A 26,787-nucleotide genomic window follows, 5' to 3' on the forward strand; every position below is an offset into this window, starting at 1 on the left:
CGGCACCCAGGCGCTCCCAAGAGGAGCAAAAGTTGCCGGAACAGCCGGCGCAAGTTGGAGAGGAGCCCCCCACCGCGGAGCCGCGGGTCCCCCGCACGGCGGGGGCCGGGGGTGCCGGTGGGGCCGGGATGGTGGCGGGGCCGGGCCGGGGGTGGCGGCGGGCGGTGCCGCCCGCGGCCGCGGTGCCGGGCAGGCGGCGATTGGCGGCGGCGCTGACAGCGGGCGGAGCCGTGCCGGCGGCACCGCCCGCCCCCCGCTATAAGCCTCTTTGCCGCTTTCTCCCTGGGTCTCACTCCTGCTCCTTGTCCCTGTGGCTGCGCAGTAGGAGTCCGCACCGGGGAGCTGCTGAGGGGCGACGGTGTCATGTAAAAGCGCACATGCTCTGCCATCCACGCAGCTCCCCACCTCTCTCTTCTTCCTCCGCGTGTTTTTCCTGTTTTTTCTAACGTAACACCTTTCCTTCCCCGTCCCCTGCTTCGCCTCTAGCCAGCAGCCGCCGCCGCTCCGCGGCCCAGGCGACCCCCGCAGGCGCTCCGCGGTAGCGGGCGGGGCGGAGCGGCCGCCGGGGAGGAGCGGGCCTGGCGGCGGGCAGCCCGCGGAGCCGCGCCTCGCGGAACCGCCTCGGAGGTATGGTTTTCCCGGCGGAGCAGAGCTTCGGCGGCTGCCGCCTCCGCGGGTGCTGAGACGGGATTTTCGCGGTGCGGTTCTTGGGCTCCCAGCTTCATGACTGCGGGGAGCCAACACCATGCGAGGTAAGCGGGCCGGGGGGCGGCTCTTTTCTGGGAAAACTGGTGGCGAAGGGGCCGGGGAGGAGGTTTCATAACGGCGGATAGGGTCCGGGGGAGAAAGTTGAGGGGTCGTGCCCGCCTGCCGGCGTGGCTGCTCGCGGTGTGTTCCCCGCACCCGCGGGGGCCGGGACCCAACCCGAAGTGCCCTCCGCGGCAGGGGGAGGACACGCGCACCCTCCCCCACACACCTCTGCCAGAAAGCCCGGGGTCGCCCTGTGCCGCAGCGGTCAGAGTGGGAGGGAAGGGACAAGGGGTTGGCGCTATGTCGTTAAGTCCCCACCCGCAACTGTCCACGGGGCGCGCTTACCCCCGGCAGGTGGGCCGTACTGCGGGGCCCGCCTGTCTCTCGGTGCCGGGTAGCTGCTAGTGTGGGGAGGGTCTCCCCCTTCCATCCCCAAAAGTTGTTATCAGACTCTTTCGTGGGCTTCACCCTGTTACCTAGCCGGGGTGTTGCCTGAGGGCCCCCCTTCCCCTGGGGCTAATGGCATGGATACGTTTGCGCTGCCCCGGACCCCGCTCCCAGTGCCCGCAGCTTTCTTCTGCGGCCCACCGAGCCAGTGCCCCCTGCGCAGCCCTATCTTGAACGGCAGCCAGAGCGTCCCTCAGGGCTTGCAGCCCCACCCGGTGAGGGTCCGGCAGGAGAGCACAGAGGATCCCCACCGACAGGGAGAGCTGCCGGGGTGCTTGCCCTGGGGGTACCGCTGGGGCTGGAGAGGGGCTGTGTGCTGTGGCTGGCACGCCGGGCACCTCAATGGGTGCGGACGGGTGCGGGAGACGTGGGAACGCGTTGTTTCCGCGTGTCCCAGGGCCAGACACCGCTGGGCCCCTTTCCTGGGCTAGGCGAGCACCGGCACCGGGACGAGAAAAACCACAACCTGCCCCGGGCACCAGTGGGGGTTGCGCACCTCTTCCGCCCCTCATCTTCCACACTCCCCTTTATCGCCCAGTTCTTAAACCAGGTTGCTTGCCTCACCCCACGGCGTGGTAAAGGGGCAAAAAGTAGTCTTTCGTTGTATGGAGGAGAAGGGCTTAGAAGGAGAAGAACATGCTGGGGGTTGGCAGCGAGATCACGTGCAAATTTCTTCAGCCTCCTGTTTGCTTTAATGAATAGGACGCACACGCTAGGATTTCCTCTTGCGGGATATCAGCTCCTGTAGCTGCGTGTACTACAAGCACTAACAAATCACACGTGTATAATTTTCTTTAAAGGAATTGTAACTTTGACATTTGCACAGAGAAACGAAAAAAACCACTTTCCCCCTGCGATCTTAGAAGATAGGGTGCTCGCTTTGGGGCATCTGGCAAGAACTTGCTTAACAGTATTTGTCTTTTATAAGAGCAACAGGAAACGGAGAGAAAACTTTCTATTCTGTAAAGCGGCCCCTGTTGCAGCTTTGTGGTTTTGTTTTGTTGTTGTTTTTTGTTTTTTTTAATCCCGCCTGAGCGCCGCCAGTGCGAGCCAATCCGTCGCTCGGAGTTTATATTCGAAACGTGCCTGTCAGTGTCCCCTGAGCAAAAGCCCCCCCTCCTTTTTTCCGGGCATTTTTGTGTCCGCCCGAGGCACAGCCGCCCACACTTCTCCCCCGCCTCGGGGCGACCGGCGCTGCCGCGGGGCGCAGGAGCCCCCCTTGACACCCGCGAAGTGAAAGGTCGTCCCTCTCCTCTGACCCTTTCCTTTAAAACAAGGTCCTGAGCAGGGAGAGGGCGGCCGATTGCTCCGCACACCTGGTGGCACCGCTTGCGGGGTGTGCCCCTGCTCCGCAGCTGCCTCTGGCGTCCCTTCAGCTGTGCTACCAGGTACTGTCCGTGAAGAGGTGCTGCTCTGCCCCTAGAATGCAAGTTTATATTTGCATTATATTTCCCTCAATAGGGAATTGGGGGGGAGGGGGGAGGGCTGGAATGGAGGGAGGAGAAAAACAACAAACAGGCAACTTTCATCCTTGCGCAAAACTCATGCGCAAGAGGTGACCGAACTGATGCTTCGCATCAGGCGTACAGTGAGACAAGAGCAGCGCTTGGCACCCCCTCAAATGGACAAGAGCATTGTATGCTAATAAAGCACCTGTCCATTGCAGTTGTGGCTTTCCTAATACAGGAAATAAAGGTATATCACAATTAACAAATTGTAAGCTTCCATGAATTAATGCTTTTAGAGAGCTGTAAGCCCTCTTGTGAAGGTATAGTTGTTTTCCACTATGTTATGTTCACTGTTGGATTTGGAGGAAGAAGCTCTCTCTTGTACACGTGAGCTCTTCCCCCAAACTTTCCCAGCTAAGCTGTGATACTTCCAAGCTGCAGTTGATGTGCTGCACAGCTGATCAACTACAGTTGATGTGCTGCCCAACGTGCCTGGAACGTGCAGGGGTTGCTGTGGTTGCTCACCTGCCCCAAATTGGAGACAGAGCTTCTGAAAATATCCAGCCTGTGTTACTACCTGCTGCATCCTGAAGCACTAGGCAGTCACAGGGGCTGTCAGTCATCCCATCCAGGGGAAGCACACATCTTTGGGGCACACCTCAGCTGTCATGCGACTGCATTGTGGTCATTGGTCATGTCCTGTCCAAAACAATAATTCCCTGTACTTCAATTCGTGGTTTAAATCCCTTTGAGGATACGTATAGCCATGCTGACCTACAGCAGAACAACAGGCTGAGCATTTGTGCTTTTGGTGTTCTTATTGTCATGGTAGGTCCAGGTATTTTCCTCTGAACTGGGAGTGGAAGTTGTGTCAGTCGATGACTTTTATACCTGTATTTTATAGAGGTGTACATAGGTATAAAAATGATATTTACAAGGAGCATTCATCACAGTCTTCCTTCCACCTGTCCCACTCCTGCCAACATCTTGTGAGGGTATGAAGAACATAGAAGGTGTACTTCTGTATACTTTTTAGAAAAAGAGGACTGAAAAAGCACTAAAATTATTGTGCTACTACTAATAAGAAAACAACTTTTTTTAATCTTGGGATTTCATCTTTGTTAAACTGATTTGTAAAGTTTAAAGCTGTTACAAGTTAGTGAATTCTGTATATAACACAGCTGATACGCAAACATAAAAAATTACAAAGAGGCAAAAAACCCACTGTCAAAACACCTAATTTTACTCTGGGCACATGCTACCTGTACACACACAAAAGCCAAGTTTATGATAACAATTATTTCAGTTGTGGAATTGACATTAAAGAAGTCATACAGAGTATGCCTTTTATTGAAAAAGTAATATTTAATCTTTCTGTAGGGAAAAAGCTCTATCTTTCGTGTTTTAAAGGAAAAGGACACCCGAAAAGCCTGAAGCCAAGGTATTTGAGCAAATTTTGCTGTGTAGTTTTCTCCTGTTGGTGACCTAGCAATGATACATATTACATAATGTTACATAGTTATTCTGTTTTCTTAGCATCACTTAAATATTTGTAAGCAATTAGGAGAGTGTGAATGAAACAAATCCTCTCTGCAGTATTGCTGAGAGAGCTTATTAAGTAACATATACAAATAGTCTGGATAACCGAGAAAGCTCTCCTTAATTTAATAGATGAGTGCAGCAAATCTTTATGCACTCACTAAAGCAAAGGAAACTTATTTCACAAGTTATTCCAGGAAGAATAAATATGACTAAATTTGGAATATGTAACATTAATATGTCAATGAACAAACTGCCTATTTAAAACAAAGGTGGTAAGAGAGAAGCAATACTAATTTTGACAGATTTAGGATCCTACCCTGCCACAGCAAAACCTATTTGTCATCACAGCGTGGTGCATCCAGCTGCTACCTACCTGAATAATGTTATTAGACTTTACTGAGGCTCCTTGATATGCAATGGAATACAATTTTCAGGTGTTAGGCCTTTGCAGGTCAAATTTTAATAAATATCAGTAAATTATTAGGAAATCATGAATGAGTAATAAACTACTACTGTGTTACATAATAAAAAATACAACTGTGTATAGTTAATATAGTGTGATGCCACTCTAGAATGAACAGAAGTCAAACCTGAACCATGAGAGCCTATTTGTACCTCTGCAGTACTTTTACTTTGAATTGCACCATGTTTACATTCCAAAGGGTATCTTGCATTTATCTTTAATTGTTTTATTATTGCACAGTGCTGGGGGCAGCGGGGGAGTACATAATGAAAGTTCATCAATAGAAAACTATCTGTTCTAATATCATTGGAATTTTTACCGTAGAAAAGAGGTGGGGTTTATTTTTTTTAATGAAAAAAACTTTTTTTCATGGGTAGAGGACTGGTGACCTGTAATTTGACAGTTAATTTAAAAAATATGAAAATATCATGTGCATTAGCTGGAAAAAATCTCTCTTGTGGTATGGAAAATGTCTGCTATTGACTATTGGCCTTTTAAAAATACAGAGAGAAGCAATAAGTTTGTATGGTTTACTCAGTTGACAATATAGTCATGATTGCAAGTAGACATAATTTAATTTGTGTTTTGTGGTTAAAAACTGTATCAGGATTTTGGGGGAAGATATACCAGGAGAAAAAAAACTATGTTCTGAGTAAACTGGAAGTCAGAATTCCTGTTTAAAATGTACGTGTGCTAACTAGTATAAAGTCCTGAGGGTGCAGTCATGGGTACTGCTATACATGATATTGAATGTGCCTATTAAGAAATGTATGGATGAAGTATACCTTCAACAGTAATCTGTGTTATTAAACAGTTCCAGGAACTAGGATCTGCCATAGAGTGGAGACTGGTTACCTAATACAAGAAAACAAAATCAAAGGAGTGAAAGATTCCCAAGTTATCCAAGAAATCATTTTCCTTCCTCTCAAGCAATGCAATGAATTCACAAAAATCAAGGTCTGTGCTATGAAATTTACCCCTGCACACAGGGGTAAATATTGATTGAACTAATCATCAGATGAATAGAAATGAGCTTTACCAGTGCACCAGTATAATGGGTTATGTTAACTAGCCCTTTCATAGTCCATATGCTGCCCTTTCAACCTGCGACCCTATCTGTTGAGCACTTAATGAGAAAAACCACAGGTGTTATAACGACATTTATGGTAAATAGGGCTAAATATAACATTTGTATAAATAAGCAGTTGTACTTACATAGAACAAAAAAGAAATTATTAAAAAGAAAAATAAAAAAGAAACTTTGAGCATTACTACACAATCATGAGTTAACAGTAGTGCATTAGTGCTTACGCGTTGTTTTACATTTCTAAGATGCTGTCCTAGATCACTTGCTGTTGAGCTTAGTAATAAACCTGTTAAACCCGCTTTAACTGAAGTGTAAATTTTAAGAGACCTGATACATTTGAATTTAAAATCAGTTTCTTTATAGAGCAATTTTAACAGCTTTGAGCATTTAGCACAGTTGGGTCTTTCCATAATGACTTTCATAGACAAACTATAGATGTCAAAATGTTGTTCTTTGTGCTTCGTGTTTATAAAGTTCAGTGGTGTTGTTCCTTCCAATTCTGTATGCAGTCTGGGCAAAGTCTGCAGTGCAGCTTTGAGAATAAGACATCACACGGTGTCACTGAGAGTGGCAGACAGAAGGTGCCTTTTGGATTGTGCTGTTTTCCTTTTTGTTTCTAATATTGCTTTCATGAGCATATTAGAAACTCTGATTTATGCACAGGTTTGAGAATAGAATACAGCCATGATGACCTGGTCCTTGTTTGACTGAACAACGCTTACTCACTTGAGTGGTCGTATTGATGTGACATTTGGCCCTTTCTATTTTTGGTGTCTTGGAACTATTTTTTATAAAATAGAAATGCTCACGCTTAACTTTGCCAGACACATTCTGCTGGAAATTTATGCAAACGGAATGACAGCTGTTTCTGCCTCTGCTACAAGTATATAGACTAATTTAGTTTGACATAAATGTTGTTATTATGCTGTTAATGATTAATTATTTTGATAAATCGTCAATTACAATGTTTTCACACAATTTTTAAGGAAGACTGATTTTATTGCTGCACAAAAATGCAATAAATTTTAAAAATCATATGTTTATCTGGAATCGGATCATGGACATTTAAAACCACATACTCATTAAAGAGTAAACATCAAGTAATTGTCCTTTCTTGAAAGACAAACTTGTTTTGAGAGAGTCTTCCTGTTATCATGGGCCTTATTTATATGAATTGTTCAGTTAGATTTGACGGGACTTCTCACATAAATAAGGTAAACTGAATTTGTGGCTGTTTGTTGTGTCCCTTTGAAACCCATTGACTTGGGACTGTAAGAAACATGAAAGATTATAAAGGCTTACAGAGAATCAATGTAAGTAGCACGCCATGTTAAAAATCTTCTTGCCCTGAAATTTCAATAAAATCACCTTCTGCTCCTAACTGCCTACCATTATTTGGTGCTTGAATGTAGCAGTTGGCTTGGCTGGAGATTCATATTTGCTGGAAAGAGATGTCGGTAAATATGCTACTTGTTTTCTCACCTAATTCTGAGGTATACAAAGTATTCAAAAACATTGTTCTTCTGCCAATAATCAATATATTACTTTATTTAATTGTTATGCTTATGCTGATTGCTGTGTTGCTGCTGGTAAATAGTGGCCAAATCAATCTTTAAGTACAGATTAAGAAAATATATACATTTGTAATGTATTTAGGCATGAATACGCTACACAGGGTAATAAACACTTTAGCATGCCTAAAAAGTAGCATAATTTTAAGAGTAATTTTGACAATTATTACAAATTCAGTATTTAAAGCATTCCATCTGCTTGTAGATGGTCTTGAGGTGGTCTCACAGTTAACTCTTTCCTTCTAATTTTCCATGGTCACTTACAAGATTTCCTGAACACAACAAATACCTTTCACATCAAAATTATTCTTTTTAAGATCTTGTATTACTCCTTCATTAATCCACAGTAGCCTTAAGTAACTTTATCCTTCAGAGTAATGTTTCCGAACAAGACATGCATTCCCATTGCATTTAATTTTTTCACTCTCTGAAGCAATCCTTTAGACTAAAAATGTCTGTACTCTCACAAGTAATATGCATTATGAGTTCTTTTGAGTGAAGGTGTTCATGGGGGGAGAAAAGCTAGATCAAAAGAAGATGAAGTTCTTAAATTGCAGTTCAGTCTACTGTCAAAATAATGAGCTGTCAAGAGGGTAGCATATTATGTTTTGGAGCAGGTTGTTGGTCTCAGATGAAATTATGGTTCCCCTAAAATAAATTTCAATTGTAAAAAGTGAAGCAAAGGCTGTTTATAAATAAGCAACTCTTAAATTACCATTCCCACTACAACAGGAGGTAAAGTGTGATATACTTCATGCAATTTGATCATTTGGGAGGTTAGATTTAGTGTGCATTACACATTGAATGCTTACACTTGTTTGAAAGATGTTTGGAAACAATAGACCCAGTCCTGGAGTTGATGCCATGTTTCTATTTGTTAGCTAGCAGAGTGAAAAATTTGGAGCAGACCATTTTCCAAAAGATTTATTGGAAATGGGAATCTTTTTTGGAGGTGGACAGCTTAGCAAATTTACTATATGTGAACTGTGTAAAACTGAGTTTAACAAAATTAAGGATAATATTTTCACTAAAAATGTTGTTTAGAGACATTAACGTGTGTCGTCTTCTGTTTCCTTCTTTAAAAATAGGTCTGATTTTACTAGGTGTGGATAAACTGCTGCCAGTTAACTTTCTGATTTAAGAGCCTGCCACAGGAGTGCTTTTTGGAAAACCTAACACTACGCTGCTAGCACATTTTCCTTGATTGCTTGTACACTTCCACAGTGCAGCACTAATTTTGCTTTTCAAAACAAGATGGAAAATGAATGTTAATGTTATATTTCATGTCCTGACTAAGTAGTGAAACAGGTGCTCTATTGTCTCTTTTTATATTTGTTTGTCTGGAAGAAGAATGAAGTGGCAAACTAGCTATGAAAAGCATTGCTTACTTCAATGCACATTGTTTGGGGGATTTTGTGCAATATTTGTACAATGCACTGTATTTAGTATTTAATTGGAATGAACTGAAAGAAAGGAGAGACCATGCATGGGAACTGAGGCCAGATATTCAAATGTGATGGGAGCACAAATATGAACAAATGCAGCACAATCTAGTGGCACAGAGAAGTAATGGCATTAGAGAAGAAATGTATTTATAAGACACAGTGCCATTTGGTGATTTCATCTTTGTGAAGAGGAGAAACTTTTCTTTTGGAGAAGGTGCCACTGATGGCCAAGCAGAGATTATTTTGGTTTGTTTGGGAATTTGTATTAAAACTCTCATTGTTTTCTTTCAGTGCATCTGTGAAAATTATGTAAGTACTAATTATTACTAGTATCTGTCAGCAACCAGACCTCCTTGTAATGACACAAGCCATTCTCTCTATACCAGTACATATAGAAATGGAAATGAAACACGAATATCAGCTTAACTGTTTTTTTAACATGGAAACCTGTAATAGATATCACACTAGAGATAGTATGTAAGCAGTGCTGCACCAGTAATCTTTTAGACGTGCCAACTATAATAGTGGGAGGTTTGCATTTAAAATTAATGTTGCTTTATTTTGGAAAAAGTAAAAAAATAACAACACATACTAAGTTTTCTCATTCAAAAATCTACATGTTCTAAATCTAAATTTATATGTAAAATCACAAGTATTAAATAGTATGACCTACAGCCACACATAGATAAAACAGTTTTCATTTATTTGAATAGGATGTGCTTTATTGAGGAATCACAGTTGTTAACCCATACTAGTTTCATCTTAGCCATAGCCAATTTTGGAAAATTCAGATTATATTAATCTCTCAAATTAAGTAGGAATAAGGAGGAAGATTAAAACAATGTCAACAGAGGCAAAGTATAGTTGATTAACACCCATTGAGAATAACTCTAACTACAAATTGTTTCACCACTTAAAGAATGTCAACACCATGTTCCACTACAATTTGCAGAGCAGTTCTACATGCTTATGACAGTAAATTCCTTATTCTGAACTGGTCAAGATTAAAGGCATTACCAGTATTATGGCAGCTGTTGCAATATTAAAGCTGAGACTTCAAAAGTATCTAGTAACTACCATTATTTAGCCATAATTTAATTCATAATTAATGTATTATTAAAAAGAAAAAAAGAAATTACAGAAAAGTTTGTATGCAATAACTACTCTGACATTTTGAGAAGCAACAGTTATCACATAAAGATTTCTGGAGAAACTGTTGATATGTGTCAGTATTTGAAGCAAATGTATGTTGCAGTATATTACATCAGCTGAGTGAAATCTGTCTGCAGAGCTGTGGTTGATCAAAGCTGTATATTTAATTTTGAAACAGAATTCCCTATAGACTTGGCTGGAACATTTTACTGTAAAACTAATGGTACAATATGGCTCATTGGTTGTTCACAGTTTACTGATTTTCAGAAGGTGTGAGGGCTAAATAATACTATCACTTTGAGTTCAGCAGGTAAGTGGGCAGTGAACTTGCACTGTCTTAATACAGCTCCCTATGCAGAAGCTGCTTTTTTCACTTATTGATTTCAGTTTGCCAAAACACCAGTATTTATTTTTGTAAAGACTGTTTACTAAGGTGTGTTCAAAATCAGCAGTTGCCATAAACTCTAATGGGAGTGCCATGAAGGACAGGACACTAAATAAGACCTTTTGCAGCTTCAACATTTTCCAGCTTCAACAGAATTTAGGAGAAAAAGATTGTACCAGTTGCATCATAAAACTGAAGGAGAGAAATGTATGCTTTCAACAGGGAATTTGAGCAGATGCAAGAGAAAATGGGGAGGAAGAAAGGATGGTGAATTTAGATAAACAACAAACTCAATAGAAAGGGTGCTGTTTTGCAAGAGAGTGAGTGAGGTGGAAGATGTAGGTAGAAATGTAAAGGAAAATGACAGAACATAAAATGGAAAAGTGAAGAGATTAAAGGGTTTTTTGACGTGAGCAGTACTGTACCACAAAGTGCTGGACTTTTCAATTTCCGCTCATTGCAGGCAGAGTTAACTGCAGTGGCCACGCTGCTAGAAATAAGAAATAGAGAAGTGGAAGTAATAGAAAAAAGGAGTGAAATAAGGAAAAGAATGAATGTACAATACAAATGTATTCATTGTGCTACTTTCTATTACTTGGTGTTGCATGTAGATTTATTGGTAATGGGATTTCATACTATTTCGTATTCAGCTGAATACTAACGTTAGACATTCATTTCACTATGTATATCCAGAGCTCCGCTGCTCAGGAGTGCTGCAAGTTGGAACATCACATATACAGTTATGTAAGCTGTCTGTACAAGCTTGGCATTCGCTGCACTTCAGCCAAGTTAGTAATTTACAAAATTAAAATGTCATTTGCAAACTACATTTAAACCTGATCTTTTTAAACTGTGGATCAAGTCAAATCAGGTTTCTTTTCTATCTTTCTGTTATTTTTCTGTCCCCCATTCTTCCTCTATATTTTTAAGCCACTTTCATTAGAAAGCAGTACACTCAGAAAAGTCCATGACACTAAACTTCATTCACTTGTTAGAAAATGTGTAATTGGTTCATCAGACCATACACCATACATGCCCATGTATTACAGAAAGATGTTTTGTTCTTTTCACCCTTTTGTTCCTTTTGGTTTATCTTTGTTTGGGCTATGCTGTAGAGAAGAAATAAACAGTTTGTTAAATCTTGGCCAGGCTACATCTCTATCATGTACCTCTATTACATTTGTATGCCTGTAGCCTTGGAGATGGAAGAGGTGCTTGAGAGATGAATCTCTGTTTCCCTAGTACTGCTTGGTTGCCAGCACCTGCTCTTTCTCTTGCCTGGCAAAAGAATTTGCCTGTATCTTTGGATTTTACTTTTTTTAAAAGATCTGTTTTATAGAATTCATGTAATCGGCTTTTAGAGAGAGAGGAAATATGTAGCAGTGAAGAGATAATGTCCTACCTGATTGCAGCAAAACTTTTTTTTTTTTGCAAGATAGAAATAATGCCTTTAGATCTTTCCTCCATGCTCAGAAGATAAAGAGAAACAAAGAATGTTCTTATGATGCTCTCCATTTCTCCAAGACCAAGGTGATTTTTATGTATATACCCTCAAGAATTTCTCCTTCCACAGCAGCCCCACAGAACTTATTACAGAACCAAACAATCACACACAGAACTCTCCATAACCACAAAGAAAAAAGAAATCTGAATTTTTGGAAAACTACTCTGTTAGCATAGGAGGTTCACTTACATTAATTCTCTGCTTTCCCACCTCCCCCTGTAGTTTTCTGTAAGTCCTAAGCATAAAACAGGCAGAGAGCCAAGCTGTCATCTGTTAACATCTATTTCATCCTTTCTCAGGATCAGTTGAGCTAGAAGGATATATGTCTCAGAGGAAAATCTTTATGCTATTACTGAAATGTTTAGGAATGCATCATATTTTGACCCAGTGTTAACCTACATTATCTTTTGGGCAGAAATGAGCAGCAGGATAAAATAATTTCAGGCAGATGAATGCTATTAAATGCATATTGTGATTTTTCATAATCTCCAAAATAACATTTTTGATACATACTTCACTGTGGAACAAGTCAAAGGATGAACTTTTAGTTTACTGTCAAGATTAATATAAATTGTTTAGGTATTATTTTTCATTTAAGGAGTAGGCCTATTTCTGTGAAACTACTGATCACTCTCTAGAGGCTACCTATTATGGTATTTTAAGCAGTACTAAACTATTAATATTTTACTTACTGCTCAGGAAGGTAACCAGAAAGTTTTCATATTTTACATGTATTATAGATATTTCATGAGAGAATAGGTGATATTTCAATACATTTATGCATAGAATGGTTGAACAGTTCCTTAAAAATTAAATAATATTGATTTTCTATTATGTGAGCTTAAAAAAAATCCATTTCCAATAGGAGATGTGTTCACATCCACACATACAAACTTACCTTACATATCTGTGTATTTTGTGGTTTATAATGAAGAGGGTAAAGAGAAAATAGTATGCCTTTTTCCAATCCTTTTTGGATATCAGATTTTGCTCTTAGAGCTAACCAGTCATTCTGATGTATGTTAATTGTTTGGGTTTTTATTGCAGTTGCATATTACCTTTTAGATTTTTTTTGTGCTGTATTAGTTTAAATCGCCACCTTCACTGGTTGTCAGTTACTTGTTGCTTCTCCGTACGTTTCATATTCTTATAGTCTTTGTGGTTCTTCATCTTGTGAACTGCTTCTGTCACAAGTATACTTTTACTGGCAGACTCGGAAGAAGGCCATTGAATGGGTGTGAAGGATGAACCTGGAATATGATCCTTCCATGCTGTTCATTAGACTCATTGGAAAGGCAGGTTGAAGAAGAGTTTGCAATTGTCCATACCAGACTAATCTATAGTTACGCACACTGATGAACACTTTCTGTAGTAATGTTTATCAACTATTCATGTACAAGAAAACAAAAAAAAGTGTATTTAAGTTACATTGTTTATTTACTTTCTTCTCCTGTGTGACTGTTTCTACCTATGTGAGAGATAATAGCTCCACTTCTATTGCAGATACAGTCAGCATCTTTATCCAATAAGGAAAAGCAGAAAGCTTTTGTGCAATGGAATTTTGTCAGATCAGTTAAATTGGAACTTTCCTAGGGGTTTTGCTATGCAGTGCCTTCACCTGTGATGTATTCTTTACTTGAAGAAGATGCCAGATTGGTGTCACTTCTTTACCCTGCAGAGATTTAAGACCTGCTCTTAAAGGGTTTTTTTGGCATGCAGTAGTTGCATGGGCGAGGTGACTGATGTGCAGAAGTCCGTGTCAGGCTGATTTTGTTAGGTGCAGACTAACAAAGGTCCCAGGAGCCAAACTGCCCATGGGACTGGGGCTGTGTCTCTCCCATGTAATTTCCTTATTGTGCCTCAACACTGACCTTGAAAGACCCTTTTCCTGTGGCCATTATAACCTTGGCCTTGCTTGCTGACACTGCAAACAGGGGTGCCAATTAGTACTGTGTGGTGGGTTTTGGTTTTCCTTTTTTATGAACAAAGTCTGTTGAGGCCTGGACTGAGACCATCGGTTTACTTCACGCAAGCCACCAAGTGCCCGGCATTTTTATTCTTCTCAGTCACTATCAACCTGGTGTTGAATCTTCACCTGTAATCTGTGTACAGTCCTCTGTGTCTATCATTAATTTGAAATCATTTAACTTGGTAGGAGATGTTTGCTTCTGAAGTAAGATATGTTAATAAAGTACTGTATTATGTAACAAATGTGTAAAATACCTTAAGTTGCTTCATGCAGTTAAATGCTGAATATGAGTTTGCATCTACAGAGTTCACAAATTTTATCAAAATTCTGAAAAAATGACCAGGCATACAAAAAGGGCACAGCAGGAATGACATGAGCATTAGAATTTTCTATCAAATAAAGAGAATCCCGTGTGTTACAATAAGCTTTGCAATCTAATATACAAACATGACAGTCTCTATTCTGTTATGGGCTTTTCATAAGTGATCTTAGGACATTTCTAGTTACTCGGGCCTTTCTGTCAAAAATATTTAAGCATATTCAGACATATTCCAGACTTCTAAGGTTTCAGAGATAGAAAACTGAGCTGAAAAATAGAGTCGTTCTTAAGCATTGCAGGGAGTCCAGGATTAAATCAGTTTTCTGAAACATTATTCTGTATTTTTCTGTCTGCCAGCAGAAAACTTATTTTACAGGAATATTGATTTCTTTTTTAAAATATATGTGAACAAGATTTTCTCAGTGTCCAATGGAAGTGGTAATCACTAGTCTCCATTTAAATCCATAATGCCAATTTTCAAGTAACATGTGGGTGTATACTAGTCAGCTGAATACAATATCCTTGATTTTATGTTTTTGCAGTATTTTTAATATATTAAACTTTTTAAATATTTCATTCTTTTGTTTTCATAACTGAACAGGAAATATATTGTGCAGTACCAGTTTTAGTTGGGTTTTGTTTTTGTTTTTTTTATTTTCCCTCCCAGATAAAGCTGTGATCCCTCATACTGAGGCATATTATAAGTGTGTCTGCAACTTTAAATCCTGTGGTGATGAAGCAAAAGTTGAGGAAATATTAGAGCTTTGTTATTAGCAACAGTAGACAGGAAAGCACGGGGAGAGCAGAATTGGCTTGTTATTGAGTCATAATAAGGCTGCTTGGATTGTGGATATATCCTCTTAAAATAGTTTTCCTGATGCTGAAAACAGTAAGTATTCATACTTATTTTGAATGTATGTATCCATGAAGAGGCTGTAGAAGGAATCATGTAAATGTTGGAACAGCTTAGCAAGTTATGTCAAAAAAGATATTTATTCCAGTTCCATAAATTCAGCTAGCTATATTTCTGAAAAAGAGAGAATGCTATAAGGAGGAGGGGTGAGTGTATGAGTGAGTGTGGGTGATTTTGTGAAGCAGGGTAGAGAAATCTGTGTTAAAGATGAGAGAATTGGGGGAGGGAGATATTTTAGCCTCCCCTTTAAATACATCTTCCTCCTGAGTACATTTGCTTCCATCACAATGGGCTAGAAGAGATCTTTGTTTAGTGGTGCAGTGCCCCTGAGACCTAATTTAGCTTTTATAGCAAATTCAGAAAGAGACAGAGTGAGCAAGAGAGACAAGAACAAAGCTGTGAGTTTCAACCGCGAATATTGATGCTTGTGGGTTGCTTCTGCAAATCCTTTAAAAGAAATTCTCCTAGAAATGCTGACTTGGAGTTTCTGCTGAAGGGCTGAACTTTAGAGATGCACATTGTTTCATTATTCAGCTGTGATAATGAGGAGATAGTATAAGTGTGTGTTGTAGGACAGCAGTAGCTTCGTTACTTTTAAATAACAAGTAGGAAGCCATTAAAGTCAAGCAGAAATGCATCAAAAATAATTTTCCTTCTGAAAATAATTTTTTTTAAGTCATACTATTAGAAGCATATATTGGTTCTGGTTCTGTGAACATTACAAAAACATTCTCAGGAGTCTCAAAACAATGTGTGACATTTCTTACTCCCTTGTTCAGTGAATTTTCTTTGAGAGTTTGGAATGGGTTTGCTTTCTTCTGGCACACAATTTTGTGAAGGTCACCTTTGGCCCCCTGGATTTAGTGCCACCATGATGTTTTTGGATAATTTTTTCCTGTCTTTTACAAGTCTGTATTTTCATCATGAACGGATGTATTCATCATGTATTTTGTGTTCATGTAACCCCATGAATCTTACTAAGTAGAACGCATTTCCATAGAGTCGTCACATCAGAGCTCTGCTTTGCCACCCTACAGAAGTGCCTTGTAAGTATCACTATTTTAAAAGTACAACATGAAACAAATTCAGATGTGAGGGAAATTTGCTTTGTATTGATCTACCATTTTGTTATCAACACACAAACATTGCTTTGATGACTTATAGACAGCTGCAGAAATATATTTTTGGTTAAAATGAGAAGAGATTAAACAAATCACCTATTAGTTCATTTAACTTGAGGTTTTATCAGTAGTTTTATGGCTGATCCAGTTGTCCTGCAGGTTCATATTTTACTTGAACATTTCCTTCAAAGAGTATTTTATAAATAAAACATAGACTTGTCAACAACATATGGAAAGCTGATTTGAGGCAGCTCAAAAGTATGCATTTGAAAGTACATTCTTTTAAGGAAGTCATATTTATACTTTATTTATCATCTAATTTCAACTGGCTTCCTGCTCCTTCTCTGAAGAGCACTTGCTAGTAAATATCCTACTTCCACAGACTTGTGCCCACAGAGGCAATTGCCAGTTTATGTCACATCGCCTTGCTGAAACTTGTTGCTGCTGTTGCTAGGCTGCCCAATTTGCATCAGCCAATAGCATGGTATAGTTCCCCTCAGTAGCAGGTTTCAATTAAAGGTCTGGACATATAGCTGGTTTCTTTAGCTGGTCAGCTCCAGCAGTGAAAGGAAAGACTTCAAGAGCTGTGCTGTGCAACAGCTTGCTTCCTTAAGGTTTTCTGTAATAAATTCAAGCCAGGTTTCTTAGAAAAATATTTAAACAAATAATTGAGCTATTTCTGTTTTCTCTTGTATAAATAAATTTGGACAGGAAGCTAGTGTTTGCAGTGATGTTTGTTTCCTTCATTTTCTGAAGAGATTTTATACCCTCTGTCGTGTGTTGAGAAAAACAACTTAACATGAACCAACAGAAAATCCCCTTTTAATCTGCAGTGTGATTAGGAATCTCTCGAAAAGATTCCGTGCCAATGTTCTTTTCTGCAAAAGAAGGAGGCATACTAGAAATCTTCAGAAACAGTTTTGGATCTGCATGGAAATACTACATCTTAAGCAAAAAAAGTCTGCGATTAAGCCAGAAGCTTTGGGATCAACACATTACCGTGCCATTTTAAAAGAAAGGCTATTTTGGCACGTTGAGGACTTAGCTGGGAGCTCAAAATATCTAGGAAAAGGAAATGTTTTGAGGACTATGACTTGGTGTGTTGATTCATGGCTGGGAAAACTGAAGTGGCAAAAGCAGATTTTGGGATAACTTAATTTTTTAAAATGTAAGTTAATTCTGCTATCTTGGTTTAAAGCAGAGATTGAAGAAACGTTTTTGTAGACGTGTGGCTATCTTGCCTCACCAAAATGTAAGTAATTCATTTTTGCACATCATGTTTGTGGGAAGGAAAGGTAAATGTAATCATTTATGTTTAAAAATATTTTGTGTTGTATCCCTCAACATTGTCTTAACATACATCTTTCTACCAAAGATAATGCAGAGCTTGCTTCTCAGAATTACACTGATCTCAGCTCTGCTGTTGCTGCAGTAGTATTTTCATCAAATTCTGGCAACAAATAGAACTTTCCTGCTATTACCAAAGAAAGAAAGAGTAAAAGCACAGAGAGCACAGTATCTTTTATAAGGTTTTCCACACCAATGCAGTGAAATTTATTACAATTTGTATTCTGATTTCTGTTGCAGGCATGCAGATCTCATTTGCTAAAGCGTAACTGTAGAGATTTTTTGCAAAGTCTTTTGTTTGATTATAAAGGTGTCCAGGGTCTTCCTTTCTCACCAAGTTCTGTCCAAACGCAAAGCATGCTCCTATGCATAAAAAAAAACCCACTAAACAAAAACACTAAACAAAAACCTGCTTCTCCTTAAACTTCTCTACTTCTCTGTTTTGGTGTTTTTTCCCCCCAAAGCTGCTCAAAGCATTGGATAAGGAATCTGTTCTTGGCATATTGTGTAATGCTATGAAATTCAGCACTTATTGAGAAATGAGGCTGAAGGCACCAAGACCATGAGATGCCATTTTCATGAAAAATGGACAGCAACAAAATAAACATCTTCCTCTGTGGCCTCTACAAGAAAATTCTTAAATCGACTGTATCTCTGTGTCTGCAGCAGTTAATCTTAAAACTCTGTCATCGAAGATGAACACACCTCAGTCCAGTTTAAAAACGAAAGTTTCTTTTCTAGACACTAAGTCTGCATGAAAAAAAACACAGGACAGCCCCGCCAAAAGCATTACATGCAAAATCTTGTTATAACTTAAGGGCTATTGCAGTGTTCCCAGCCTGTATGTTTAACGTCTAGTTCATCTCCAGGCTAGATGTTCTAGGGAAATGTTTTTCAAAGTTATGTGGTCAGATCTGAGGAATAGCTATGCTAAAAAGTTGCTATATTCTTTGTAGGTTGATACAATATCTGATGGCTCATGTTTTGGTGCAATTGTTCTGTGAAGGCCATCAGATGGATACTGCTGGCTTGATTTTTGGCCTACAGAAATTATCTCGAAGAGGGGAAATCCTCATGTGAAGTCAGTGTTATTCTTGCCCTTGCCCCGATTTCAGCCATCTCTTGAGGAGACCTTTCAGCCTGTGGCTCAAGTCTATCTGAATGATCCTCCTTGGGAAGTGGTGTTTAATTTTGCAAGGAGCCAGCTGTGCTAGAAACAGAAGTGTTTCTCAGGATCATTCTGTGGGTGTCACTATGGAATGCTATCTGTGGCAAGCAGTCCGAAGGCTGCTCCTTGGCAGGCTTAAGTAGGCTGAGAAAATGATGCTTTCAGGTATGGCCCAAGATAAACGTAGCATGGACAATATGGAGTTTTTGCTCAAAGAAAGCTTACCATCTGTGTTCTCATAGGACAGTGAAGATGCAGTTTAGAAATATGATTTGTTACTTGGTCTTTTCATCACTATGATATATAATATCTTAAATTCTTTAAGTTTGCAAACTGGATGGGGCTTGGTGGGATTGTCATGGGACACGTGTAGAATATAATATAGTAGACGTGTTCTGTCCCATGGAATCCAGGTAGAGAATGGTGAAAGTCCTGTATGTCAGAACCATACTAACAGATTTAGGTATTCAGTATATGTTCTGCTCCTTTTCTTTGTGTGAGCAGAAGATCAATCAAGCATTTCTCAAGTTAAAGTAGCAAAATTAGGGTTCACACAGAAGGGAACTGCACTGAGAAATGTATTCTGCTAAATAAAATATGAAGAACAAAGGAGATAGGGAGGTAATTCTCCAACTCTGCTGTCTGTAAGAAATGTTCTCTGAATGTTTTTCAGGATTTCAAATTCAAGACAGGGTTGCTCTGGTAATAATGAGTACCATTAGTAGCCTTATTGCCTACCAACACATCATGGTTTTGTGATATCCCCTCTCACCAGAAAAGGTCAATAGGAACAGATGTGGTAAAAGTTTCTGAAGTGCACACTTGGAAGGCATAGGCTGCAGATAGGCAAGAGGTGCTTGTGCCCCATTTGCACTCTCTTTTGCGATTCTTCTGAGGACAATGCTGGTTCTGCTGAAGTTAAAGAAGTCATTATGGATGTCTGAGGGCTCTTCCCCAGCCCTGACTCCGTAGGAGAAAGCTGAAGAGGATACATTACAGCCAAGATGTTTTCTTGCCCATCTATAGCAAAGAATTCCATACTGCAGCCAACCACATCACGTCGATCTAGCGGACAGCTTTGCCACAGTTACTTCCAAACTCATATAGCCAATAAATAATAACCCTTTCTGGTGTTTTCAACCTTTTATATGAAAAAATAGATTCTTCACTGCAAAGTTTTAATTTTTCTTTCTTAATATGTCAGTTATTTCTTTCATTATATGTTTAGCTTTTTTGTCCTTTTGATTTTCTTACTTGTTACTATTATTAGCATGTTATATATTTTTACATTTGCTCTGTTTTACTTCTACTTTACCCTGTATTTCTCTTCCTTTCATCTGACTTTTCCACATTCCTCTCTATTTTCAGTTATTTTACTCTTCATTCTCCAAATGTCAGCTTTTCTCACTGAGCATGGATAGTTACTCCTCTATAGTAATAGCCCTTAAAAATCACAACTTTTCACTACTCATAGATTTTAATAGTCAAGTTATGTTATCTAAGCCCCTCAACCTTCAAAGGTCATGGATGCAATTTAGGCTTTCTAATAAGGTTAAGTTAGTCTCTTTTTAATGTCTTCACCATTTAGGGTGTGCCTTCAGTATTATTTAGCACCTATTCTGGAGAGCATAACATAGCTCTTTGGAAGGTTTACAGAGCTCGTATTGCATCCAGGAAGGTTAAACATATTACAGAAATTACTGACTTCACTGTAATCTCTTACTGATTTTAAAGATAAGTTTGTGCTCGGGAAAGTACAATAGTATTTTTTCTGATGCCATAAGAACTTAAATTACTATCCATCAAATCATTAAAAACGCAGTTTAGCGCCTGTGATGGGTGCTCAGCTACAAAACTGTGACTAAAAGCCTCTTCTTAGCTGCAGAATACTTAGCCTCTGTAAGCTCATTTACTTTAAACATTTAGGTTCTTCAGAAATTAAAAGTTCCTATTTTCTCCTGCCTTTGTTTGCATCTCCCATCTGTACTCTCTTACAGTGCAGAGTGTTCCTCTGCCTGTGCCCTTTTGAAGATCAAACCCATAAATATATAAGGATATACCTAACAGAGCAGGCTATATACTGAACGAAAGTGGAGTGGGAGATGATGGGGACTTTTTATCCATTAGAGCAGAGTTAGGAGCACTTCCACAGGACCTTAGTAACTGTGCTCATGTCCCAGCTCAGAAAAGTTCTGTAATGACATTGCTGTGGGCAATTTGTAGCAGGAGGGGAGCAGAGATGGTTTTCCACCTTACTTGCTGATGCTTCTCACTTAAAATACTTGTATTGGATCAGAAACAGGGCAAGCATGATCCATTAGCCCCATAGAGCAAGGCTGAACATCCAAATTTCATAATCTGACCTCAGATCTATTTTCCAAATTTTAATTTTAAACTGGATGAAAATAGCTATTGAGTCAGGAACTAGAGCAAAAGTCTCCTCCCCAGGTGGTGACAGTGCTGAAGAACCATGCTTGCTCTCATCTGGTCTTGATCTTCCCCTTACTTCCTCCTTTTTCTAAAGAACAGATAGTCAAAAATTGAGTGGTATCATGAGGAGAAACTAAGAATATTCACTACCCCTCATAAAGTCTCTGATACGTGTGTGAGTTCCTGAAGGCGAGTATCATGCCTCTACATATATAGTCCTTAGTTGCCATACTATGCAGCAGTAAAAATAACTGTCTTGATATTCAGCTTGTATTAATCACAACTATTCTGCTGAAAATGCTGAAGTTGTGTGAATTTTTTTCCTGGTGATAATGTGCATGAATGGATGAGTTGTATCAATGTTATTTGAGGATTATAATTAGAAGTGCATTAGGAGATCACTGTCAGAGTAAGAAGTCATCATTCGCTTTTAATGGAATGATGATGGTGTCTTCAAAATTAAGAACTTCAAATGCCAACAGTAAACAAGGATGTTGAAGGATTATCAAAGTCCTAAAGAAGGTAGCTATATAAGGATGATTTGTTTTGTTTGGAGTGTTTTGTTGCTGTCCTTGGTTTTTTCCATGCTCTGTAACAAGGTAAAATATCTTAGTTCCTGGTTATGTACTGAGTGTGCATTCACGTTGATCACAAGTTCACAAAATCAGGCTTAGCACAGGTGTTATAAGTGGCATGGATCACCAATAGACTTAGCAGCATTGAACAGTGCTGTCCTCAGTGGGTCATTCTGCCACAAGCAGCAGACCTAACTGTGGGTGGCAGTTCGGTGGAAGAGCAGCAGGGTTGGGATCTCAGTCACTTGTTATCCTGCCACAGTATCAGGGTACTGTTGAACATAGTTGCCCAATGAAGTTAATGCACGTGAATTTATGGACCACCCTGCAGAGCAGATTGTTCTTTACACAGTCCTCTTGATTTCACTGGGGATAGATTAGAGTAAGAATTACTGAATGTAAAGATGATTTTCATTTTGGAATACCTGTTATTTCTGTCCTTCAGCTCCACCCTTTGTGCACAATAAAGGTATTTCTCAAAAATTCAAGGGGTTTTGTTTTGACTTCTCCTGAGCTATTAGATACCCAACTGAATAATTTATTCTTTTATACAAGACAAACTTGATCCTCCTGGCTGGCAGAGTAAAATCACTCAATCTTTTTCCACTGCTATTTGTAAGACAAAGACAGAGGGTCTCCAAAGATACACTGATCATTTGAGCTGTGTGTAGCTGACTTCAGTACAGATAACCAAAGCTGTTTTTTTAAAAAAAAAACAAACAAACAAAACCCAAACCAAACTCTCTTTCTGTAAGAAATAAGTCCTAGCTCCTAGCAATTTATTTCTTTTCCATTTTCTTTTTTCTTTTTTTTCTGTCTTTTTCTTTTAATACTCAGAAGACTGTCTGTATGCAGGAGAGAGATATGCAGTATAGAATTAATGCTTGCATATTCCTTACATTTTCTCTTAGCTCTGAATATGCCTCCAAAGACTTTTGCTTGCTCCACATTACCATGCTGTCTCAGTGAGCCTCACTATTTCACATCCTTTCCCTTCAGCATGCCTCTTTTTTCTGCTGCTACCTGGGTGTTTCCAGCTGTTTCTGATGTACTTCCTTGAGGTTTGAAGTAAACTTGAACCAAAGCATTTTTCTCTCATTGAAAACTCTTTCTTCTTAAGCATTGACAGCATGTGCAGCACAACCTGTGTTTAGACATGGCTGTTCCCTACTATTACTTAGGTGCTGGTTGAGGAAAGGGCTGCTTTTTATTGCTGAAAAACTGTTGCTCCGATTTCATGTAGCTATCATAACACTGAGGTAATATATGCAAACCTAGCCCTGTATTTTGTGTTGCCCCCACTCCTTCAAGGAGGCCACCCTTTCACTATGGCATCCTTCCTCTGATGCCAAGCTTTCCTTGGCAGTGCATCCGAAGCCTATAACTCTATTCCCTAATTTCTCTTTCCTCGATATACTTCACTTCTCATTTCAGACAATAAATCTGTTCTTCACCCCATACTAAGTACTTCGCTGCGTGTAACCCTTTAACGGCACGTGTCCTGCTAGGCCTGTACTCTATTTCCTTTGACTTTTCTCTAGGTTAACACTTAACTCTTTCTTCTTCTCTTATCCCAGAGGTGCTTTTGTAATGGCCCTTTATCCTAATTGTTTCTTTCCTCGATGATGGTATAATATCTAACAGACTAATATGTCTTTCTGTATGTTAGCAACACTTACTAATTTAATCACAAGAAAATTCATAAATTGCATGCCCAGATATCAATGCTGTTACTTTTCAACAGATACTCTGCAATGTTGGTTTCCTCTTGGGCAAATCTAGCTGAACAGTCAAAACATAATTAAAAAAAAAGGTCAAAATACTGAATCACAAATTTTATTAAATGTCCCAAATTCTGATGTTACTACATGAAATAATGACATCACGATGTCTCTGGTAATATGGACTATCTGGATAATGATAGATTTCTGTTCAGTTGCCTTTGTAAGAACTTCAGATATGGAAAACACAAATTTTCTGTAGGGTTTTGGTAGTTTATTCATCCTTATAGTGCCTCTTTGTCCTTGCTTTTATTTGTAAAGTTTCTGTTGCTATTTTGTTTCAGTGAATACTTTGCCACAACTTTGATTTCCTTTATTCATTCATATTTTTTCCTAGTTCTCTACAAAGAAAAGTCAATTTCCCAATACCTTTCAATGTACATAAGCCTCTGTGATATTTTTTTTAAATGTGTTATTTAGTATTGCTGGATCATATCATAGTCACTGTGCCAGTCAATTCCTGTCACATGTCAGTGAGTGACTAGTAACTAGTAACTCTGAGCTGGTCAGGTAACTAGGACCAAGCAATGAAATGTGAGCCTTTTCCTGTATTTTGGCTCACACATTTATTTGAATTACCACCCCTTCCCCAAAATTTTCTTGCAAAATTGGAGATGATGGACAGTATGTTCAGAAGAGGCACCAGAGTCAGCTTTCTCATGCTCTTTTCCCTGCTATGTTTCAGCTTTATTCCTTTGTAAAGTAGGGGTAACAATTGCTAAACTCCTGGGACACTTTGATGTTGACTTAATACTTGCGAAGGTCTGCATGTTGTTATATCAATGGCATGGTATTTTTTTAAGTTTCTTTTTACTGATAGTAGATTTTCCCTTGTGTCATTCAAACATCAGTGGCTGAAATTGGATGCAGCCACCACTTTTCCCCCACTTCATATTACACACTGACACAAACTAAGAATTATTACAAATAGAAAAGTTGCGGGAAGGAGAGGAAGGATAAAAAAATCCTACTGAAATAAGCAGGGTGACAATAAGAATTTGCCAAATTAGAAAGCTGTTGTAATATTTCTGAAACAAACCACACAATAAAGTCATCTGGTGTCCGATTGCTTTACTTGCTATTAGTGTATTGCCCTAAATAAACTGTCTGGTCTTTTCCCAGACCATGTCTAAAACATTTGGCTCATAAGACATGAAAGGGCTATGTTGGAGTCTTTCCCTGCATTTTTGGCACATTGGTCCTTTTTGCCTTCAGTACAGCACTGAGTAAAGCCTTTTTGCAGGCCATTAGTATTTTAAGAGAAACATATAGGAAAGGTATCAAAATGTTTGCATTTTCACCACAGTACTTTTTTAAAAAAAAAAAAATTACTGTAATTTTAACCCAAATATATATAATTGTAATTATGAGAGATTTAATACAAAAAACTTGGAGTTAATTGCATAGGTATTCAATCTCTCATAGCTTTCCTTAAGTATTATCAATGTCTTTGGGGCATTCACAAAATTTTCATTGAAATCTGTGTCTTTTGGCTCATTTTAGTAGCTCTGGAGTATTTACTCTGGCACAGAAAAATCTGCATTGTGATGAGTGCTACCATTGTCAAGAGAGTTAAGCAGGTACCTTTTGTTTCTTACCATACCCCTTACTATTTAACGTAAGAAATATATTCTATGGAAGACTAAGTTCAGGCTGGAAATTCATATATATATTTCCCCCCACTGTATTCTATGTGCATGTATATATAAGGGTTTCTGTTGCAGTGATTTGGTCGTGCCAAAATGAAGCTTTAGACTTTAACTATGGTGTAAATGAAATCGCATTTGTTGTTTGTTCTGTCCAGGATGTGAAAATATGGGAAGATTATGATGCTAGCTGTCTCTCAATCTTAGCTAATATTGTTTTTCTGTATGTAAAATCATTCAAGTTAACTTTTCAGCTGAGACAGCAGAAAAGCTGTGAGGAAGCTGGAATTTTCCCTTTTCTATTACAGCTGCAATACTAGAGGTAACTCATAAATTTACTTGTCTCAAGTTAAAAAGTTGGTTCGAATGTTGAAACCATAAGTTTCAAATTTTCATGAATGCACTTAGTGTGCGGAATGTATAATATAGTTAAGGTGGGAGTTTCGATTCTGCCAATGTTCACTTGTGTCGTCTCTAAATAGTTAAGACTGATAACACAATTTTAAATACACAGTAACTATGAATGTTAAACACTGGATTTCGTTTTTGTAAGTTGAGGGAAAAGCTAAGAAATACGGTTTAAATTGAAGAAATTAATCTAAGAAAAAATTTATTATGAAATTTTTTTCAGTTTTTAAATAAAGGGAATGATCAACTCAGCATGTCATAAAAGTTTGTATAGTTGGAAAAAATACTGAACAAAATAAGCAAAATAAATTTCTGTATTACTGTGTATTGTTAAAGAGTCAGTGAAATAGAAGGCAGACGTTATAAAAACTGGATTGCGTATTGATTTTTCATTATAGGATAAAGGTTTGCTTACAACTGAAAAACTGTGGCAGCAAGCAGTAATGGCTCTGTATACTTCTGTGGAAAGCAACAGAAGAGGGAACAGCTGTCTGCCTTAGTTCTCCAGTTTCTGTGGTGTGTACAGATAGTCATGCAAGACATTTTTATTTCTGATGTTAAGAACCTATGGGGGAAATATTTGGTTATTTTGGTTTGTATGATGTATATGTGTAATTAAATCTACAGAATGCAGGCAAACTATCCTTTTTTAAGCAATTTCTTCTCCTGTGTTCTCAAGTATGCAAAATGAGACTGCAGATTCCTTCAATTATTCACATTTAATTCTTGAATTTCCTCCATAAACACTCTTAAGTATCTAGATTGTCCTTAAGCAATTTGTTGGTAATATTTGATATTTAAAATTCCAGATGTGATCATCCTCTTTGAAAAATATAACATATGGTACAATTTCTATTTCTTAACAAATGAAGGGTACTCTTACAAGTGGTTTTCTAGTGAAAGTACTCGTAAATTCAAAATGCATTAACATTCTTTCATATTTATTTAAAATCAGTTGTTCATGGAAGTTAGTAAAGTTCTTTCCTAAAATACTTGTGAAAGGCGAGTGTGAAAGTTGCACAATAAAACTGAAATTAAATACATCTTTTTTTCTTGGAAATATTTTTCTGAAAATATTTTTAGATACTTGTCCACGTTACATCTGTATAAAACTGTCTCACAGAGCTGCACACAGACAAATAATAGAAGAAAAAAAAATTGCAAGTACTAACCGAAATAAATATCCCAATCTTGTACCATAGTGGCAAACATATTTACATCAGTATGTTGCCCTTCTGTAGGCCTCACTGATGAAGACTGATGTCCTCATGGTGTAGTCATAGGATATGTGAGCTGTTCCTGTGACCTGCCACTGT

The 26,787-nt window shown here is 38.9% G+C and overlaps 1 protein-coding gene across 1 annotated transcript in view; it reads left to right on the forward strand.

The window, feature by feature from the left end:
- The first annotated feature begins 314 nt into the window (after positions 1–314).
- Positions 315–26,787, forward strand: part of RORB (RAR related orphan receptor B) — a 146,228-nt gene continuing 119,755 nt past the window's right edge. Inside the window, exon 1 of the mRNA XM_075078909.1 lies at positions 315–752. Within this exon, the coding sequence (XP_074935010.1) occupies positions 746–752 (7 nt within the window). The 5' untranslated portion in view covers positions 315–745. The remainder of the gene's footprint in view (positions 753–26,787) is intronic.

Source organism: Phalacrocorax aristotelis, chromosome Z (assembly GCF_949628215.1).
Source record: "Phalacrocorax aristotelis chromosome Z, bGulAri2.1, whole genome shotgun sequence".
Lineage (NCBI taxonomy): Eukaryota > Metazoa > Chordata > Aves > Suliformes > Phalacrocoracidae > Phalacrocorax > Phalacrocorax aristotelis.